We start from the raw sequence: 23,481 nt of genomic DNA on the forward strand, positions 1-23,481 counted from the left end.
CACCCTTGCCAAGAAGCCACACAGTGAATACGTCCTGGACATTTGCCTGAATTTGATTAAACCGGCTTTAGAGCAGCTGAAATCTCGGCTCGCCTTCCTCCGCCAGGACATTGCTCAGACATTTCGGCTCTGATTTCTGGCAATTTACCACAGGTTGGTTTTCACGATCAGCTAAGTAAAGACATACAGACGTCATGTATTCTGCGTCTCTCACTTTCCTTTTTTTTTTTCTTTCTAATCCTATTTTACCTTTATGCATTTTTTAGGATAATAACTTCTAAAGTGTTTAACCCTTTCATGAACAAGAGTCATTGGTGCCTGCACACCCAGGTGATATTTTGTGGTTGTGATCTGCTGTTCTTTAAGTGACAATCTCTTTGGAACCACTTTACATATAATAACATTTTTTACATGTTTTTTTTTTCATTACTTTAACTTGCTAGGATTGTTTTATTAATTACATGTTTTTTTCATTACAGAATTGGTAGTAGAAGTAGTAAAATCGAATAAACCTTTAACCAAAAGATCTTAAAAATATGTACAGTGGCAATCAGTCCACGTTCAGCTGCAGATGCAGGGGGTGCATGTACTTCTGCAAACTGTCAGCGCTGTCTCCCTGCAGCTCCTTCTCCTTTCTGCCTTCAGATAAAAGGCTGCACAGACTTCAAACAGCTATAACTTCTGAACTGTGACACCTAGTTCTAGTGTCATGTGAAAGAGGAGAATCTCCCCTTTAAAGAGGTTTTCACAGTAAACAAGTTAGGCCCTATGCTGTAGATGGGGCCCAACTCTCTGATCGGTGGGGGTCTCAGTAATGAGACCCTTACAGATCAATAGAACGGTGGTCCAATGTACCCCGTCGGACCCCTTGTCGCTGTCTGAGTAAAGTGGAGCAGTCGGTCGCACATGATGCTGTACTTGGCAATCTCCGTCGGATCCATAGAGATAAAAGGTCCAACCCAGTCAATGGCGCCCAGCTGCTCCGCTCATCTCTGGACAAGGGGGCCTGATGGGGACAAATCTAACCCCCCCCCCCCCGTTTTCGTGATCTGTGGGAGTCATCACGGAGACCCCCACTGATCAAGGTTCTATTTTTGTTTCGTGGTAAAATCCCTTTAATCTTGCATCAGGGTTGTGTTTGAGTGCAAGAGAACCAGAGATATCCACGGCTAAAGTTACTGTCATGAATGGGGAACTGTATATAAAAATTAGAGATTTTTTTTCTTTAATATGACACCAGAACTGTGATCTAACGGTTTGAAGTATGTACCAATGTCATGACATCTTTACACATATTCTCTGCATGTGTAATAAGGATGTATATAGCTTTATGGCAGATGCAAAGGAGTTGTGATGGAGATGCACAAGGGCTGTGATGCCAGCATTGAATTGCATTGCAAACCAGGATCTCTGTGCATAATCGGTGCTCTCAGATTACAATTACTTATATGCAATATATATTTTCCATCTTTATTCTGTAATAATAATATTAAATGCACAGTATATAAGAATATAATGGGCCTTCCTGGAAAAGATGGCCTCTGTTACAGCTTAGGAGAATCGTCACGTTCAGCACAATGGATGTCTTCAGGCTTCTCCAAGTGCTGAGAGCTATTGTTTTTTTTTTTTTTTTTTTTCATCGTTTTAGCTGCAGTGAAAGTGGGAAATGTAATTACAGTCCAGATCTCCATGCACAGGGCTTTCTTCCACTTGATAAGGCTCATTAAATTGTGAAATAGGTTGTGCTCCACTTTATTGGCTTGAACTCGCGTCTCTTAAAAGCCCGGCCAATGCAGAATCAATGGCGCTCTCCTCCGTGCTGAGCCAAGCAGTTCTCCTGCAGCCGGGGACAACCCCTGCTCTGTTCTCCTATAGGAATTGTAAAGAGCACAAACCGCCCTGCAGCTTTTTTGTATAGATTTGACTAACAAAATCTTACCCTTGTCTTTACCTTCTCTGGTTTCTGTCCTGCTACGCAATGTCGTTTGCTTTATGCAAATATCTGATGCAGTCATCATCTATCCAGATTTATTAATCTTTTTTCTATTTTTTTTTTCCCCCTTAAAGCTGCTAATTTTTCAGCGTAGCTGCATCACTTGATATTGGCAATAGATTGGACAAGGTTTTCCTAATGGGTTTAGTAATCTGCATTATGGTGTCAGATTAAAAATAAAAATCTCTGGTGGTGCTGAATAGCCAATCTGGCAAATTTTAGCTACTAGCCATGGCTATGATTGGCCAATGGGTCACCCCAGCCAACCATAGCCATGGGAAGTTGCTTTAGTTCCGTTAATTTGCCTGTTTGGCAGCCAGCCAACCAATGTGATAGGTCCTCGCTCTGCCAGGACACACTATGATAATTGACCTATAATAATCTTGTACCGAATAACTCTAGGGCCAGTTCACACTTGGCTTTGGACCTCCATTATTATCTTCCATCACTAATACAATGGTAACTGAAGTCTATCAGATCCTTTTTAGAATGTTTGAAATGTTAGAAATTGTTAAAAAATGTTTTGAAATGTTAGAAATTTTAATGGCTACTCTTAGTGTCCATTTGCAGCACCACTTTTATTAGAGCTTCTATTATTCAAGTGGTAAATTTTGGCGGGAGCTGCAGCGCTTTTTTTTTTTTTGTGCTTTAAATGACAGATACCTGTTAAAACTAATTGTAACTAAAGCCATTAAAAGCGATGAACATTTTAACAGGTCGGTTTAGATTTCTGTTATTTTAATTTTAGTGAAGGAAGGGAACATAAGTCCGAACACAGGTGTGAACTGGGCCTTACTTTCTGTATTCTCTGTAATGACAGTTTTATGTGGCACATACATGATGCTTTCCTGGTTATGTAGAAAATCATTCAAAAATGATGTTACTACAGAAGACCTGGGCTTACGTCTTCTGGGCCCTTGCAGCTATCAAGCTGGATTATAGCTTTGTATGGTCAAAACTGCTGATAGATTCCCTTTTTAAGCTACTTTTCTGCTAATACTAATATTAATCTTTTCCTAAACTTTTATTTGTGATCCTCATTATCTGTAGTTAACTTTGACATATTGGGGCAGATTTATCAAGCTGTCTGAAAGTCAGAATATTTCTAGTTGCCCATGGCAACCAATCCCAGCTCACCTTTAAAATATTCATGCACACTGGTAAAATCAAAGCTGAGCTGTGATTGGTTGTCATGGGCAGCTAGAAATATTCTGACTTTCAGACAGCTTGATAAATCTGCCCCATTGTCTATTTTGGGGGGCGAATGGGTCTTGGCTAGTGTTGGGTTCAACTAAATTTTATAAAAACCCTTTTATTATCTTTTTCTTTGTTTTTGTCATCATTAAAAAAGATCAAGAACAGAAAAGTAATTATCAAAAACTAAAACCTACTGCAAAACATTTGCTCCACTTTTTACTTTTTGAATGTAGCTGATGGACATGTTGTATATCAGCCTTCATGCTGGACAACAACCATCACTAGTGTCTTTTTTTCGGTAAATATTAGTAGAAAATAAAGCTAAATAAAAAAAAAAAGTAAAGTTAGGGCATTGAGTAAAGTTATAGCTGTTACATTGATGCAAGATAAAACACCTATTCCTTATCTAGACCTAAACCAGTCCAAGTGAATGTTCAAACTGTGGACAGGTTCTGATTTATTTCTAATTATATCTGAGTAAGACAAAGCCCTGACATAACTATTACAGAAAGCTATATTTTCTACAACCAACACACAGGAGCATAGAAACATAGTGCATGTTGTGAAATTTACCATCAAAATCCAGCATGATAAACCAAGGACACTTATAGATATTTCTCAGCACCGTGACTGTGGTAATCTTAATCTTCTTCTCTTTCCTTCTAAAATCAACTTTTAGAATTATGCCTATGAGGCTGTTGGACTACCCTAGCCCCTCTGTGATCTAGCTTTACAAAGTTGTTACACCCTGCTACCTACAGTCATGGCCAAAAGTTTTGAGAATGATACAAATGTTAATTTTTACAAAGTCTACTGCATCAATTTGCATATACTCCAGAATGTTATAAAGAGCGATCAGCTTAAGTCAATATTTGCCTAGAAAATGAACTTTTTCCCTCAAAACACATTTCACCTTCATTGCAGACCTGCCTTAAAAGGAGCAGCTTACATCGTTTCAGTGATTGCTCCAGTAGGTATGATGTGGGTGTTGGTGAGGACAGGGTTGGAGATCAATCTGTCATGATTAAGTAAGAATCACACCACTGGACACTTTAAAAGGAGGCTGGTGCTTGGCATCATTGTTTCTCTTCTTGGTTATCTCCGAAGAAACACGTGCAGCCATCATTGCACTGCACAAAACTGGCCTAACAGGGAAGAGTATCGCAGCTAGAAAGATTGCACTTCAGTCAACAATCTATCACATCATCAAGGAATTCAAGGAGAGAGGTTCCATTGTAGCCAAAAAGGCTCCAGGGCGCCCAAGAAGCACCAGCAAGCGGCAGGACCGTCTCTTATAAGTGTTTCAGCTTCGGGATGGGGCTACCAGCAGTGCAGAACTTGCTCAGGAATGGCAGCAGGCAGGTGTGAGTGCATCTGCACGCACTGTGAGATTGCGGAGACTCTTGGAGCAAGGCCTGTTGTCAAGGAGGGCAGCAAAGAAGCCACTTCTCTCCATAAAAAACATCAGGGACAGACTGATATTCTACAAAAGGTACAGTGAGTGGACTGCTGAGGACTGGGGGAAAGTAATTTTCTCTGATGAATCCGCTTTCCTAATGTTTGGAACTTCTGGAAAACAACTTGTTGGGAGAAGACAAGGTGAGCGATATCACCAGTCTTGTCTCATGACAACTGTAAAGCATCCAGCAACCATTCATGTGTGGGGCGGCTTCTCAGCCAAGGGAATCGGTTCTCTCACAGTCCTGCCTAAAAACACATCCATGAATAAAGAATGGGACCAGAATGTCCTCCAAGAGCAACTTCTCCCAACCATCCAAGAGCAGTTTAGTGATTAACAATGCCTTTTCCAGCATGATGGAGCACCTTGCCATAAAGCAAAGGTGATAACTAAATAACGAGGGAACAAAACATAGAGATTTTGGGTCCATGGCCTGGAAACTCCCCAGATCTTAATCCCATTGAGAACTTGTGGTCAATCATCAAGAGACGGGTGGACAAACAAAAACCAACACATTATGACAAAATGCAAGCATTGATTGTGCAAGAATGGACGGCTATCAGTCAGGATTTGGTCCAGAAGTTGATTGAGAGCTGCCAGGGAGAATTGCAGAGGTCCTGAAGAAGGGACAAATACTGACTTGCTTCAGTAACTCATTCTAAGTGTCAATAACAGCTTTTGTTACTCATAATATGATTGCACGTGTATTTCTGTATGTGATAAAAACATCTGACAAACACACATAAAAACCAGAGGGCAACAGATCATGTGAAAATATAATATTTGTGTCATTCTCAAAACTTTTGGCCATGACTGTAGATCACACACTCAGGTAGCTTTCACACAGCTGTATTTGGATGTATATCCGGCCGCAAACTCCGAAAGACCGTACCATACCATGCACAGGGAAAAGATAGAGCATGCTATCTTTTCTCATGTTTAAAACCAGACGCCATGACTCCTCTGAGTGAGTGGCTGTATGCTCGTGCTATAGCCAGGCAAGCATATGGCTGTGTGAAACCGGCCTAATACGGCACACACATACAATACATATGACACACTATACTGCACATGTACACACACAAACATGTAATACCTAGGACACACTAATAATTCACACAGAGAAGACATATGATACAATAATAGAGCACACAGTGGCTCCTACACATTTACTACCTGTGGTTGTGGCAGAAGTCCTCTTAACGGATCCTCACTCCCCCAGGATATCAGTCAAAGTGTCTGGATATTGCTGATAACAGAGGAAGCTCAGTGTCTGCGCTTTGCTCTGCGATCTAGTCAGACATGAGAGCTGGGAGCCCATCCTCGCAGGCTCACGAGCTTGCAGGACTGAGGAATGGAGAAGAAGAGCTCCATGGGGCTTTTTTAAAAAAAGAAAAAAAAGTAAAATTGCCTGTACAAGCATCTAAGATGCTTGTAAGGGCGTTAATGTGACCTCTGCTAATGGTAGATTTCCTTTTATGTTGCGGACTGACTGAATGGACCAATTGGCATCAGCCTTGTAAAGTTTTTTTGGCCTTCCTGTGGTTTAGCAATATAGGATTTTAGGCTGTACTTAATGGAACTGCATTTTTTTTTTTTTTTGAAAGTATGATGATTTTATCTATTTATACATTCTACAGAAAGTTAAAATATTTCCTTTTAATATTGATAATTTATGCATTTTGTTAATACTCTCACACATGGACAAGCAGTGTTTATGTATTCTCATAGTTGTCCTCAGACATCCCACCATATCCTGGGAATACTGTCCATGTACAGTACATTTCTTTCTTCAATTGTGTGTAAGCAGTTATAGTAATAAGACCTGTACAATCCTCATATTTTCCTCTCTCCCTCTTACCAGCTTCTAGTTGCAGTCTATTCACTGCAGCAGCTTGTGGGCAGCCAGCCCTGCCTGTCCCCATGGAAGTATGCTCTCGGGCACACAATGCCATCGGTAGAATCGAGCTGTCAGTGTGACAGCCCAATCCTGTACTGTCACAGGAGGCTGATTATTATCAATCCCCTGTCACACCTGTCACCTCCTACTGAGTGCTATATCTGCAGCGGTATCCTGTGACTTCAACGTAATACGTGGAGGGGTTAATAGACATGCAGGGACAATGCTATGTGCATCCTCTCCATCTCTGTATATGAAGATCACTGATAGCCGTGACCTCTGATCACTGTGATCTGTATATAATAGCAGGGATATGACACACACATAATGTGGAGCCCCTGTTTAACACCCCCCCCCCCCCATTCCCCAAAATAAATAAAACAAACAATTTTAACTATAACATTTCAAATGGGGGGTCGGTAGAGATGAGTGTATCCGATGTCCGCAGTTGGCCGTGTGACCAGGACATAATGCCTGATTGGTGGCCGAACAGCCGTTCTGGAACAGTAACTCCCTTGCAATTAGCCATGGCCACCAGTCTGGCATTATTTCTGGGTTGTGCAGCCAGAACGGAACGCAGTCTTTGGGTCCGCTCATTTCTAGTGGCCGGCCTCAGCCACCCACCACCCTGGATGGGAGGGGTAGTGGGGAAGGGGCTCTGGTGCATTAGAAAACACTGGCTGTAAATGTTTTTTTTTTTTTTTTTTGCATAAATATTCCCCTATTAACCCTGTATATGCCAAGGAGTTATTTTTAGCCATTACTGAAAATGTCATATTCCTCCTCGGCTAAAAATACTCCTCAAAAATGGTGAAAGGAATATTATTATTTTTCTGGAAAAAAGTTAGTGCGACCTCTGCATGTAAGTGACCAGCCAATATAAATCCAGCATGGAAGATGTATATAAAGTTTCACTGTGATGATAGTGGAGCCAGGTTAATGACATTCCTATTCTTTTTTTGGTGTATTTTGAGTCTTAACTGGTTTCCTATGTTTCTAATTTCCTCCGTCAGTAAACTTGACATGAGAACTTGTGATGTCATGGTGGTAGACTGGTGATTGAGTGCCCCCTGCAGGGCTGCGAGTCACAAGAATGACCTCCGCCTTTGCCAAAGCCAATTAGGCAATCAATCATGTCATTTATTCACTATACAGTGTTTACCTAAAGCGTCTTGTCACTGCATGTTTTTTCCTCATTATTGGTTGTTCAGTAATTTGATCGTTTTTCCATATCCAAAGGGGATTTGAGAACCTTAACCACTCAGGCTCATTACATCAGAGTCCTTTAAAGGGTAAATTTTTTTTGAATGAATTTTTATGTCTATCTATCTATCTATCTATCTATCTATCTATCTATCTATCGCAAGTAAAGTATACTATAACATTTGCTATTGAATGAATTGAATTATTCTGGTGATTCTGAATTATACTATTCTCTATTGGTTTGTGTGCATGTGACCACATTTAGACGCTCATCCAATACCATAATTTTAATAAGCAATAACCAATTTCCTAGCATTACATGTTATCTTAGTTGACTTATTTTAATGAGGCTGCTTCATCCGGCCTCCTCAGACCACAGCGTGTCACTTCCATTTTCATGGGACTTCTCTTTTGGTCTGGTCACCTGGTCCAAAGAGGCCACTGAAAGAGGTCCTGAACTGCCATAACGACCCAGGAGCCAGAGCCGTATAAATATGTGTTCTTTTATTTCCCACCCTGATTTCAACCTTTCCATATTCCTGGAAAACCCCTTTAACTTAAAGGGAACTTGTCATCAGGGAGGTAATTTATACCTGGTGATAGATTTCAAAAGCCTATGCCATGTTTATTTTTTTTATGCCATTCCTTAACAATTGCATTGCTTTATAAAACTAAATTTCACATTACGTGGCTGCTTTGCTGGTGTGATGCACCACACTGGGGCAATTTTCTGTATACATCGGCTCCATCCGCTCACTGAGGCAGTGGTCGTTGGAACTGCTTATACCTCACTCCGTCAATCCCTTGAGGACATGCTGGAGACAGGTAAGGTGCAGTAAAGTTTATAACGGTTAAAAGACCATCTCCAAGCAGCTTGATGTTGCTGTGTCTACAATTGCACATATTCAGAAATGTAAAATCTGTGGGACTGTAGCCAACCTGCCTGGATGTGGCTGCAGGAGGAAAATTTATGACAAATCAAAGAGGGGAATAATATGAATAATACAAAAGAGCCTAGAAAAACCTCTATAGAGATAAAAGGTGAACATCAAGCTTAAAGGAACCGGTGTCTGTCGTTGTTTGAGACAAAGTGGGCTTAATGGGAGACGACCAAGGAGGACACCATTGCTGAAAACAAATCGTAACGAAACAAGACTGGAATTTAAAAAACTACTTGTTGACAAGTCACTTAGCTTCTGGGAGACTGTCCTTTGGAGAGATGAGCCTACAATCTGGTGTTTTGGCAAGGCACATCAGCCCTATGTTCACAGATGGACCATATCTTGAATGTCTTGAATCTGTGCAGGGTACAATGAAATCTCAAGCCTATCAAGGGATTTTAAAAAGAAAGAAATGTGGTGCCTGGTCTCTAAAAGCTTGGTCTCGCTCACAGGTCGTGGGACTTTCAACAGGATAGTGACACAAAACACACAGCTTAAACGCCAAGAATGGCAAAGGGGAAAACATTGGACAACTCTGAAGTGGCTTCATGAGCCCGGACCTAAATCCTTTAAGCATCTTTGGAGCAGCCGAACCGGCATCGTTAGCCGCAGGATGTCAACGGTAATCTACCGTTGACATCCCCGGCTAACACCCGCGGTCGGAGTGGGCTCCGATCGCGGGTGTTTAACATGCCTTCTGGGGGTCTTTACACCACGATCGACTCCTCCCCCCCCCCCCCCCCCCGCACCGTTTTTGGCGATCGCTGTTTTGGCACCTCTGGGGTCCGATCGGGACCTCAGAGAAGCCTGGAGGGATTACCTTTAAGATGGCGTCTGTGACGTCATCTTAAAGGCAAAGTGTCAGCTTATGCATCTGCATAGGCTGGCACTGCTAATACCCTGCAATACATTAGTATTGCAGAGTATTATCAAGAACAAGCAATCAGATGATTGCTTGTTCATATCCCATGGTGGATCATGTAAAAAAAAATGTTTTTCAATAAAAAATTACTTTATAAATCACTAAAAATGGCCATAAGCCTCAAAACATATAAAGAGACATATAACGCTCAAAAAAGTCAAAATCATAACACAAACCCCACATATATAGTATCACCGCGTCCGTGACAATCCATAGAATAAAACTAAATAACTATTGAACCCATATGATGAACGCCGTAAAAAAAAAACAGTTAAAAACCCGCCAAAAATTATGATTTTTACCTATTATATCCCACTAAAAATGCAATAAAAAATGATCAACAAAACATATGTACTCCAGAATGATACCTTTGCAAAGAACAACATCTCCCGCAAAAAACAAGCCATCAACCAGCTCTGTAGCCAAAAACGTAACAATGTTATGCCACTTGGAAGACGGCGATGCAAAAATGATAGATTTTTCCCCACATTAGGGTTTTATTTTGCAAATTTAGTAAAACATAAGAAAAAATATTCATGTCTGGTATCCTCGTAATCGTATCGACCCATAGAATAAAGATAACAGGATTATTAGGCTATACGGTGAACACAAAAAAAAAAAAGAAAAAAATCCAGTACAGAATTGATGCTTTTCTACTCATGACCTCAAAAAACTTTCCAAAATTTTCAACAATGGGTGATACCAACCCCAAAATGGTAACACTGGAAAAAGCATCTTGTCCCGCAAAAAAATGCCGTCACATGGCCCAAATAACGGAAAAGCGAAAATTTTATAGCCTTCAAAAGGGGCCAATGAGGAAACTAAAATCCTGGCAGCTGCAGGGTGCTCCTTCCCTTCTGCGCCTCGCTGTGCCCCCATAGCACAAGTAACGGCCACGTGTGGGGGGTCGCTGCACTCAGGAGAAATTGTAGAACAAATTTTATGGTGAGTTTTCTCTTTTTATCTTTTGGAAATGTGTAAATTTTAGGGCTAAATGAACGTATAACCGACAAAATTTGACCATTCTAAATTTCACCGCCATTTTGATTCAATTACTATGAAGATCTCAAGGGGTTAACAATCTTTGTAAATGCTGTTTCTGTTTGAGGGGTGCAGATTTGAAAATGGGTTGGTTATATAGGGGGTTTTTGTTGCTAAATATGTAAAATTTGATTTCAAACAGTATTTATCCCCAAAATAGTCAATTCTGAAAATATGGAAAATCGCTATTCGATTTGTAGGCCGCGTGACATCAAAATAAATTATCCAAACATTTCAAAAATTATGAAAATGTAAAGTAGACAAATGGGAAATGTTATTCGGCAAGTTATTTAGGTGGTAAATCGATCTGCCTGAAAACGCGGTGATTTAGAATTTCGAAAATGGCTAATTTTTCTAAAAATTCATCCATCTTTTCTTTTTTGTAAATAAACGCAAAACTTATCAGCCAAAATTTACCACTAAAATGAAGTACAACATGTGGGGAAAAAACAATCTCAGAATCGCTTTGATAAGTAACAGTGTTCAAAAGTTATAACCATATAAAGCGACGCATGTCAGAATCTAAAAAATGGGACTGAGCCTAAAGCTGTAAAATGGCTGCGTCCTTAAGGGGTTAAAAACTGAGGAACATGGCTGCCTTACTCCAGCATCATCAGCACAGTTGTCCTTGGATGGTATCTATTATTGTAGCCTGGTTATATCCACATAAACACATAAAAGGTTTCTTCCCAAAATCTCTCCACGCCGTTAGTGTGTGTTTTTGCTACTTTCGCTCCATTCATTTCTATACAACTGGGCTTCAATATCGGCACAAACTATGGTCAGGTGTGGCGCTGTTTTTGGAAATGTGTTCCAATTTGTGGACAAGGAATGTGCATGTCCCCTACATTATAAGCTTGTGTAAAAAAAAAAAAAAAAACTACTTGCACAAACCATTTTTTGTGGCCATTTAACACATATTTACTATAATTTACCCCAGAAACTGGCAAAAATAATTACGCCATCTTGTAGATTTAAATTTATGGATCACGAGAGTCAGAGATGTGCCTCATAATAATTTTAGATTCATCAAACTCCTGCAAAGAGATGATCTAGATTGGCATCTGAAATGCCCATTTCTCCTCCCATGATCCTTTCTAAGGCCACATTTAGACTGGTGTAAGACTGCTTTATGCAGTAGGTGTATATTTAGTGCTGGTAGTATTTGAGGACAAAGAAAAAGGCTTTCCCAAAGGTTTCTCCGCTGTGTCATGGCCGCCACATTAAATGCAGTTGGTATTATGTACATTGTCTATTGTATTTTATGTGCCTGTGCAGTTTGTAGCTTTAGCTCCGAACCTGCAAACCCTGTTTTTAATATCTGAACTGCAAACCCATGTATCCTCAATGCGGAGTCTGAGAAAATCTAGGACTGGTGTTTTATATTGCGCACTCAAACCCGTGTTCCAAATGCGATAATGACAAAGTGCATAGAAAGAACCACACTTTTTTTCATCATATACCCAGCCCCCCCAGCTCTACGCTTACTTATGATTGGCTTATCTTGATGTGGTCATATTTCCGCAGTAGCAGGTTAGCATTCACATTAAATAACATGCCACATGATAAAATATATATATTCTTTCAGTTTTCATGACACCGGCTCAAGGAATGTCCTCAATGTTCTTCTACAAGGTCATGGAAGAGGCGATGCCTCACTTTGCTACTAAAAACTCCTCCTTGTATTAGAACTAACACTACTCTAAGTTTTTTTTATCCCCACAAGCACCATAGTTCCATGTGAAAAACCTCAAGTGTGCAAAGTTTGGGAAAGTGTTGGTGGTTCCTGTGTGCAGTCCTCGAATATTGCGTCTATGTACGCAAAAATAATGTTATCTCAATGTGCCCAATGTGTTCTTCTGTCAAAGTGGGAATATCTTGGTGACTTGTATGATCTCTTGAGCAAAGGGAGGCTCAGACCTTGGCGCGTGAGAGTGAAAACATTTCTTTTCAAAACATTTTCTTTGGGAATGTTTTTTCACTCCAGTCTACAGAGCTCCCAACCCTGTTTTGTTAAAAAGAAGAGCGCGATCCTCCCAAATGTAATATGGATGGGACTTGAAGCTAGCAGTCAGATTATAAAACGTATAGTTTTTGCTTTGTATTTGTTTGTGTTTTTACGTATGATTTTGCTTTACCTTTTTGTGTATTTGTTTTATCTTATGTTGTTTCTTTTAAGGGGCAGCATATTTCTTCGGCGCCAGTACCGAAACTGGAAGAAGCTTTGTATCAATATCAACCTGTTCACATAGAAACATATGGCCCAGCTGTTCCTGAAATAGAAGTGCTGAGCAGATCGGGGTAAGTGTATTTCTCTGTTTGTACATGCGCCACAGAATGGAATCATTCATGGACATAAGCTGTCTTAAGGAAAGCGAGTGTCAAATATATACATAGGTAATTGCCGAACATCTGGTTTAGTAAACAGTGTGCCGAAGGTAGGACGTGTAAAATTTAGCTGTGACGCAAGTGTAGCTTTTTAGAATGTTGTAAGTCAACCTTACACTTTGTAAAATAAGCCCTAAACATTTTAACACGTTCTGTGGTTTCTAGAAGAAAACATTTCAAAGGGAGCAGAGAAATCTAAGCCGTTACTTGTAATTAAAGCACATTTCACCCTAAAGTGGGGAAAAAAAGATCTGGAAGCTCCCAAGTTGTCTTTTTTTTTATTTTACGGAATTATTTACATGTGTTATTTTTGGTACCAAAATTCATTTCAGTGGTCCTTCATGTTACAACATTTTGTTGCTGGCTAACCACTATTAAAGCATATCTGTCAGCAAATGTCACCATACAGAGCTAGAGAGCGGTGTAATTAAACATTTGTGTCTAGCCGGTCTGTGAAAAATGCATTTTTATTCCAGGATTGTAGCTGGAGTTGGAGTACTCTGTTGCACTGGTATGTGAATAATTTTCTATGTGTTTCTGCACAACCCCTCTGCTCTGAGTCTCTGATTTAGCAGCTTCTATTTGAATACAATACAAGTTACACCCTAGAAGGGGGGGGGCATTGCTGTGTTCAGTGATCTCTCACTCCAATGCACCAGAGTACTCAAAATCTAGTTACATTCCTGGAATATACATGTATTTTTCACATTCCTGCTGCTACTAACAAACACAAAGGCATAGTTACACAGTGCAGATTCTTTTAAAAGAAAAACTGTAAAGTTATAATGATTTTACCAAATTCTCATATGTGAGTCCCCCTTCAAGAACAAACTGAACGATGACCATGTTTTGTGGTGGTTCCCTCTTTTCTTTTTCCAAAGGTATGGCATTTTCTGTTCTGAAAGTGTTTGACAAAAATCAGTGAAGTGGGTGGAGACTAACCTCTTCCTGTACTTGCCCTGCGGTTGAGTCCAATTCCTTCTGCCCACAGATCCCATGAGGCCTTCTGTTCTCTCTAAGTAATTTAGCTTTAAATCCATTTAGATTCCCACAGGTAAATCCATTGAACATGCACATGCAGGATGTATATGGCGACTAGCCTGGTGGCTTCCATCATACGGTGTAGCATGGAACTTGGAATAAGTAGGAGTAATCATAAGTAATCCAGGTACATGAAGTCTATAGCCCTGTGCTGTGTGAGCACTAAGGGTTAATAACTTCTCTGCACAGAGCTGATAATGCCGATGACAAGGTGGGGGAAGCGGGACCAGCTTGAGGTGAAGAGAGAGAAAGTTCTGTAGCATTACAGTCCGGGTGGAAGAATTGCTGAAGAACAGGGGGGGTCTTGTACCTTACTATTCTGTCACATGACATCCTACACTGTGCGCAGGAAGCAACGGCCCCTCAACTCCTGTGAAACCACCGATTTGTTTATCAGTTGGATTCATAGGACTTCATAGGATAAAAATTTAAAATGAAAGAAAAATAAGCGGATAACTAGAACAGATAACCCAAGACCTTGCATATAAGTCCGAAAGAGGTGCTGCAAATTCCTTTCTATAGACGAGGACTAGTCACAATTTTGGACATACCTCTTCACATTTTTTTTTTATGTGTGCCTATATTGTCATAAGCACAAAATCTATTAAGGACGCACAAATTACAAAAAAAAAAAATCAACAAACTATTTTCAACTCTAAAAAAACCCCTCTCTTTTGATGGATACCATTAGAATATTCTCTCAATGACCTTCATGTACAGGTGGTCCTTAAGGACACCCAACTTACAGACAACCCATAGTTAAAGACGGACCCCTCTGCCCCCTGTGACCTCTGGTGAAGCTCTCTCAATGCTTTCCTTTAGTCCCAGACTGCAATAATCTGCTGTAACGTGTCTGCAATGAAGTTTTATTGATAATCCTTGGTCCAATTACAGTAAAAAAAAATGTGAAACTCCAATTGTCACTGGGGCAAAAAAAAAAAATATTGTGTGTATCTACAATTATAAAATATACAGTTTTGACTTGCATACAATTCAACTTAAGAACAAACCTATGGACCCTATCTTGTATGTAACCCGGGGACTGCCTGTAGTAGTCATGGCTTTCATTTAACAGGTATGCCTGGTCAAGAGTAAGATTTTTCTTTCTACATTGTAGATTCATAAATTATAAAAATGATTATTTGTAATCAAAATTTGATGTTGTATATGACCAGATGTTCTCCGGGGTCCTGTGCTGTACATAGATTGCCTAGTGAAAATAAAGAATAGCTACCCTCCATGTTTGTCCAACAGCACATCATGGCACAGGTAGATAGCTGTGCGTGTATACCGACATCTATACAGTCAGTCAATGAGTTTGCCTCCATAATATAGGTGGTCTACCAAGGCTGTGCCCATGCTGGTATGACTGATGAATGAGACATAACTGGCTGGTAAGTGGAACCCACCTCACCTGAACACTGCTATTCAGTGACACTGATCTAATGTAAAGGAAAATAAACAACCCCACCATGAATAAAACCCGTAGATATTATATGTGATTGGTCTTTGTATTTGAAGACTTCATTACATGGATTATCAAGACTTTATGTATGAAAACACTGAACCTCTTCAACAATGCGTGAGGTTCATACTTTGTTTATTGCCTCCCAATGCTTCTCCATGGTATGCAGCATGTCTGACAACGATATCTACTCTGATCAAAGGAAATTCTGGAACAACTAACAAGAAGATGTTTGATGCTAATGATGTTGGAAAGGGCTAGAAAAGCATCTTTAATAATTGTGGCCTTCATCAGTCCGATGTTGGCCAAATAGCTTACAGATGTCAAAAGATTACGTTATATTCCTAGAGAAGATGACCCTACATTAGTAACATTGGTTGCCAATATCTTTGTGATGATTCATGAGTATAAAAAAAAGTGTATTTGTGTTTGACTCGAAAATATTAAGTTTGTAAAATAAGATCACAACATTGGCTGTGTATTAGAGAAAATAATCCCATGAAAAATGGCCGCATTGTCTTAAGTTTGGAACCTCTATGTAGTTAGTCTGTGCTAGATGACAAGATGTAACGCTACCGCAGAATGATGGATCCTGGATAAAGTCATATGGATGAAGGACGTTTCTGGATACGAAACAAACATCTTTATGAGTTGAAATGGTCATGTGTTTGAGATTTATCATCCAGCGAATGGGTTTTACAGGATCGAAAACTTCTGCCCTTATGTACATGAATATTGTATTTGAAAGTGATGATGGTATAATGAAGAAATTAGATTATGATGATGATGACAGGGAGACTGGTGGCTTGTGAATGTTTTTTTGTGTATAGAAGGCTGCATTCACACTGCCATATGGGGGACGTGTATATACGGCCGATGTATATATATACGCCATATATACGTCCCCCATAGACGGCAATGGACACATGGCGCAGTAAGGGAGCGATTTGGTGCAGCACACATGCGGCACCGTACCGTACCGCTCCGTAGCCGGGGAAAGATGGGACATGTTCTATCCCTCCACAGAATAGGGCGCCATGCTCCATATTTCTCTATGGAGAGGGGTGGGGGTAAGTGTGTAGTACACTCCCCGACACCGACGTGTGTAGTACGGCGGTGCACACATTAGTGTGAATGTAGCCTAAGGCAGTATTCAGTTTTCCTTTAGAATAAGCAGTTTTATTTCTGTATAAGGGAGGATGTATGAGTCTCTTTCTCTGTGCTGTACATGTTTATTTAGACCATATATTAACAGTATATATTAACAGTTTGTGAGAAGTTTGGTAACCCCACACACATCAGATGTTTTGACCCTTCCACTTTTAGTTTTTTCCAGGGCGCCCCTGGTAATGACCCAGATTTTATAGCCAATAGCCAACCATTGCTGTTCCCTACAAGTTGAGGCGAGCTGTTAGGAAAGACAAAGGGACAAATATCCTGGTCACAAGTTCCACCTAAGCCAAGTTGTCCAGTAGGAAACCTTGGTGACCTATCCTGTGGTTATGCCGTCATTGTTCATTCCTGGACAACACAGATGTCTATGACGGTATCTTATAAACATGAAAACATGAGTGCCGCATTGCTTGGCTTCTAAAATTAGGGAACCTGAGCCTTTATCCGGTATGGTTATGGTCTTTAACCTGTTCTATCTGATTTTGTGATGGACTTGTGATTTAACCATTCCCATCTGTTTTAAGACTGTTGACCTTCTGATACCTGACCAGTCTCTGGTGGACCTCTGATCTCTTGTACACAATTGCAGTGCTGGATTTGTTAAGATGCTACACACCAGATGTTGGGTGGTTATTGAACCCTTATTTTAAACATTTTAATGTGGATTATAGACAAAACACACTGAAAGGGTAATTCAATCACCTACTGGTACAAACTAGAACAGGAAGTATCTGTTACTTAGGGATGAAATTCATATGTATGGTGTAAAGGGTGACAAGTGCTCATGTAGTCTCCATGTTACATATGTAGTGATGTATTCCCCTGAGAAAAGATCCTTGATGCTCAATTTTGTCTTTTTTCAGCTTATTCTACAGTAGAACTGAAACCAGAGAAGCAGAAAATCAATATTACACATATAAATGGATATTCTGTCCAATACCTTAAAAAAAGCATTGTAGATTGTTGAGAAAATAGCAATTGATGTCTTGGAAGTCTTACCTCCTTGGCATGACCTCCTATTATTGAGGAAACATACCCTCGTAACAAGCAAGAGAAGGCCGAGAGAGCGTGGAAACCACCGTAGAAGTATAAGTCATGGCGAATTATGGGTTTTGCTACACCATATAATATTTCTCTGCCAGATCTTATTGATGCAGTGACCAGAAAATGAATGCTTGCTATAACATCCAACGAATGGCTCTTGTTTAAAGCAAAAGTTTTTAGAGAAAAAGCAACCCGACGGATTCGGACAAACCGCGCAATTTAAAAAAGGATTTGTGTCGCAAGATCAAGCACTCACATGCACCAGGAAGAAGGATGAACTCTGGTGGACCTCAGTGCAGAAGCAATGGATGCAGGAACTCGGGCGCACGAGATTAGTGAATCCCGGCAGACCCGAATCCTCGTCGGACAACGCACTGTGCGATTGCGACAGGACCGGGTAAGTAAATGTGCCCCAATAACTCCTTTATTTGCTAAGCGCCCAATGATTCTGAAGCTGGCCAATTCAGTCCCTTACCCCATGGGGCTCACAATCTAATTAACCTACCTGTATGTTTTTGGAGTCTGGGAAGAAACCAGAGGAAACCCACACAAACACAGAATGTACAAACTCTTTGCAGATGTTGACATGGATGGGACTTGAACCCAGGACCCCAGCACTGCAAGGCTGTAGTGCTAACCACTGAGCCACCATGCTTCCCTGATTTTTGTGGGAATATCCCTTCAAACTGATATTGATAGACCATTTTCTGCAAAACGGGTAAATTTTTCTTGGCCAGTTGCTGAAATTTCTGATCTTCAACGGCTGGTCTTTTCTGTGTCCCCACATAACTTTAACCCTACGGCCCACATTTATGAAAAGCAGTGCAAACTGCACTAGGTGGAGTGTATAGGGTGCGCCAGATTGTGATATGTGCAAATTTATATGTTGCGTCCGGCACAGTGCAGCCGTATCACAAATGTGTTGTGGACACTTTATACTCGGAAATACGTGTGCAAGCAGTTGCCACATTTTGCCTAGTGCAAAGTCCATAAACGTGGGTCATTGCGTGTCCTCTGTTTTTGCTTAGACTCTTCATCTCTTTCTTCAATCATGCTAAAGAGTCAGTGGCTTCTTTCCCAGAATTAGAGGAACTTTCCCCACTACTGTGTGAGCCTGGTCTGCAGGCTACAGATTTCCATATACATGATACTATCTCTGCGTTGTTACCATCAGCAGTGTTTAAAAAGTGCTCCCAACTTGAGCTGATTGTTATCTTCTCTACCCATGTTCCACCACTTTGGCCAGAATATATACAACAGTGGAAAGTACCCTCGATATATACTTCTATATCCTCTAGTTTTTATTTTGAAGATGTCAGAGCTGGAGTCGGAAGTTTTGTCTTTAGACTCCTCAGTCCTGCATCTAGCAGACACTTGGCTCCGGCTACAAGACCCTTGAAAGAATAAACAGTGTGTCTATTTTTCTGTATGACCACTAGATATTAGCATTATGGAAGAGCGGATGATCTTCGTTCTCAGAAGAATTCTTAGCATTGTTTTATGTTGGTCTGTGAAAGTGTTTGACTACAATATTTTTGGCTTTGGAATGCAAATGTAGTCGCAGGCATTTATACCTAATCTCCTTGAATGTTCTAGTCTTTAAGAGCTTCAATGAGTTTAGCAGAAGACTTGCATCTAAGCAGCCGGTTATGTGATACTGCGTAGGATGTATTGTTAAGATCCTGCTGCCATAAAAATATATATTTATAAATGTGAAGCAGGCTTTTCAGACGGTCTGCTATGGTGCATTGCTTGGATCAACCTATCGTCGTGTTCAAGTTTTGACCTGGCTTTCTGGTAACAATGTTTAAGTGACGGATAGTGGAGAGCATGCCCCAATGGTTATTGTCTTCTCCCTGATGATAGTATTGCAGGGTTTTCTGGTGTGTAGATGTGGGTTTGGTTGTCAGATTGATGGATTGTAAAATGCACCAAAGTCAGACCTATTATGACATATGATGGCGTTCTATAAAGATTTATTTTATTATCATGCTTAAAGGACATCTATCACCAGATCAAGGGTTGTAAACCAAGCACACTGACATACTGGTGTGCACCCCCTCTGTCAGGATCTGCTCTGCTTTTAGCTTCTTATGGCCTTTTTTTTTTTAAAGGCTTTAAATATTATGCAAATGAGCCCGAGAAAGTTAATAGAGCCTAGAGCCCCTCAGGCTAATTTGCATAATTTAAAAAAACCCTTTTCTTAAAAACAAAAGCATAAGAAGCTAAATGAACAGCAGACCCTGCCAGAGGGGGCACACACCAGTATGTCAGTGTGCTTGGCTTACAATCCTTGATCTGGTGATAGATGTCCTTTAATGGTATTGATGATTTGATGGGGGTCCTCAGTGTTAAATTATTTTTAAAGGTATTAAAATATTTTAAGAACTTTTTGTCTCCATATTCTGACACCCATAACATTCATACATTCATGAAGCTCTGTCTGGGGTCATTTTTTACCAGCTAATGTTTTCATTAGTACAATTTGGGAACTGGACACCTTTTTAAAGAAAATTTGCAAGCCTGATTAATCGGTAGAGCTTACTCATAAATCCAGGCACTGTGACTGTGGTAATCTTCTTATTTATATTATTCATGGCAGAATATGGCAATACAAAAGAAAACAATCTTTAACCCCTTAAGGGCGGAGGGTTTTTCGGCTCATTTCTCGCTCTCCAACTTCAAAAATCCATAACTTTTTCATTTTTCCGTGTACAGACCTGTGTGAGGGCTTATTTTGTGCATAACAAATTTTACTTTCCCGTAATGTTATTTATTTTAACATGCCGTGTACTGCGAAGTTGAAAAAAAATTCCAAATGTGGAAAAATTGAAAAAAAACCGCACGTGCGTCACGTTCTTGTGGGCTCAGTTTTTACGACTTTCACTCTTCGCTCCAAATAACACGCCTACTTTATTCTTTGGTTCGGTGCGATCGCGGTGATACCAAATTTATATAGGTTTTATTGTGTTTTAATACATTTTCAAAAATTAAACGAATGTGTACAAAAAAGAAAAAAAAATTTTTGCCATCTTCTGATGCTAATAACTTTTTCATACTTTTGCGCACGGAGATGTGTGAGGTGTCATTTTTTGCGAAATGAGGCGACGTTTTCATTGCTACCATTTTGAGGTCTGTGCGACATTTTGATCATTTTTTATTTCATTTTTTATGTTATGTAAAAAGGTGTAAAAGTCGCATTTCGGACATTTGGGCGCCATTTCCCGCCTCGGAGGTCACCGCCGCCTGTAACCGTTTTGCCGGCGGCAACGGGGGGGTTAATAGCCGCGATCGGTGCTAGCACCGACCGCGGTTATTAGCGGTGGGGGTTTTATGCATTTTGCAAAAACCCCCACCTTTGTATGAAGAGGACTCAGCCCGTGAGCCCTCCACATACAACCCTTATACCTCTGCGCCGTAGAGCTACGGCGCAGAGCGTTAAGGGGTTAATAGTTTTTTCCCCCACGTTAAAGGAAATCTACCATCAAGATCCACCATGATAAACCAGACACACAACTTTTAAAATTATGCTAATGAGCTAGACGGGCTCTGTTGGGCATTACCAGAGCTCTTATGTGCTGTAGCTTCACAGGCTGTAAAATTGTCTTGTCCTCCCCCTCTGTAATCTCTCACGGGGGGAGGGGAAAGTGCACAGTGTAACAGCCAGTGAAACTACAGCACGGAGGAGTGAGTGAATGTCCCTGGTTTGTCATGCTCGATTTATGATGGTAGATTTCCTTTGACAGTTGATACGTAAATATTTTTCTGCAATCTGAAACAAAATCAGAAGAACCTTTTCTGATTTTCAGTTCTCACTTCTATGTCGCATTTGCCGATCCGCTCTAGTTAGGTTACGTTATGCCTCTCCACTTGCTACACTGTTGACACACCTGTTGTTGGTTGTGTTTTGTTTAGCAAAATTCAGTTTGGAAATAAAAATTACATTTAAGCCACTGGTGAGACGGACATCACAAGTACATCACAGCACCCGAGCTGCGGCTGCACATGTTGTTCTCTTGTAACCAAAATGCAATGTAGAAAAGCCAACAATAACGTCTTGTAGCCGCCTGAAAATGATCCCTTTACCCTCACATGTAATAACAGTAGTAATGCGCAGCTTCCCTGTGCAGGCCGTGGATCTAAAGCTGCACTTCTCTTAGACACTGCAAATTAAAGGTAGACCGCTTATAAAGCCGGGGGATTTTGTCTCTCTTCTCCGCCCACCTGGGGGCATAGTGTGGGCTCTGTAACAGCCAGGGGTCCCAGGAGTGCCATAAATGCACAGAATATGGAAAATGTTGAAAGAAGCATAGAGGAAGTCTGCTTGCATGGTGTAGTTAGTTATATTAAAACTTGGCTGCTGCTAGAGCACACCACTAAATTAACCTCAAAAGCTGGCCATGACGGCAAAATATCCATAGTAATTGTTTTTGTTGGCTTTTAACTTCAATATTAACTCATCGATCTTACATGAACCTCTGTGCTTGGAATGCTAGTCTGGCTGTGTCATTTTTTTTCCATTTTTTTTCCAATTTTTTTTTCCCCCTTCAAACTGTTTTTTTTTTTTTTTTTATGTAATCATGGAAAAATATGTTTCTGCTCGAAGCAGTTGTCAAACAAGTTTCTTTCATCGACAATCAGACGTAAGGCAGCTGAATGGAGCTGTTTAGTCTGGAAGGCAATACCCAGGAGATTACATCCACTGTAGGAAATGTAATTATACAGAATGCTCCTTTTTTTTTTTTTGTAGGGTGGGATGTAAAATTGTAAATTCTAATGTTTACCCTTTATGAAAAAATGAATAATATTACATACAATATGTTAAGCTGAAAAACAAATGGACAGTCGGTAAGATGGTTTGTATTACTTTATTGTACTACTTTAATATATTTTTTTTTTGTATTTTTTTTTTTTATGTAGCATATGGTTAACCACTTACCTTATAAAGCCATAGGGGGAAAAAAACACAGAAAGGTAAAAAAAAATACAAAAAAGATAACTTTTTGAAATATTTACTCTCACTAGATGATGTATTGTAGACTCTTTCCTGTGGTCATGCAGATTCTTTTCAAGTAATTATGTCTCAGGGGATGGCCATGGTTTTGTGCTTGGGTAAAAACTGCTGCTTTCACCATTTCTTTCACCATTTTTTTTAACCTGAGTGGAATCATAGCTTTGTCATTTAGATTTTTGTTTCTGTAACTTTTAAATTGTGATAATCTGTGATAAGTCATTGTTATACTTTATTTTAAAAATCCAGTCTACATGTTGTAATAAAAAACTGCAACGGAAACTTAGTTGTATGATGGGCTTTAATCCATAAATTAAGGAGTATGAAAACGACTTCCTCAAAGACTGAACCTTGCCTCCTTGCTGCACTAAAAATGCTGCTTTAGGTCACTTGCCCACGAGCAAGTGCAGTCCAAGAAAAACGCTCCATGTGCTGGAGGGATTTCCTGGACCGAACATCATGTCACTGGACTGACCTGACATGCTGAATTCATTCTCACCGATACAAAGCTCCAGAAAAATTCCTCTATTGCACAGTGCGTTTTTCTTGTTTTTGCACTTGTTTTTGGGCAAGCCACCAATGACTGCAACATTCTGCTTCAACTTGGCTGGTTTTGGGCACTTTTGAACCCTTCAAGACGGGTGCCAGGATATGTAGGTGGCTTCAAGGCAAGAAGTTTTGCCAATAATTAAGCAAGTGCACC

At 40.2% G+C, this 23,481-nt stretch overlaps 1 protein-coding gene across 1 annotated transcript in view; it reads left to right on the plus strand.

Moving 5' to 3' along the window:
- MNAT1 (MNAT1 component of CDK activating kinase) overlaps positions 1–23,481 on the plus strand; it is a 76,256-nt gene that overhangs the window by 34,863 nt on the left and 17,912 nt on the right. Inside the window, exon 7 of the mRNA XM_072115815.1 lies at positions 12,836–12,957. Within this exon, the coding sequence (XP_071971916.1) occupies positions 12,836–12,957 (122 nt within the window). The remainder of the gene's footprint in view (positions 1–12,835; positions 12,958–23,481) is intronic.

This window comes from Engystomops pustulosus, chromosome 7 (genome assembly GCF_040894005.1).
Source record: "Engystomops pustulosus chromosome 7, aEngPut4.maternal, whole genome shotgun sequence".
NCBI classification, from domain to species: Eukaryota; Metazoa; Chordata; class Amphibia; order Anura; family Leptodactylidae; genus Engystomops; species Engystomops pustulosus.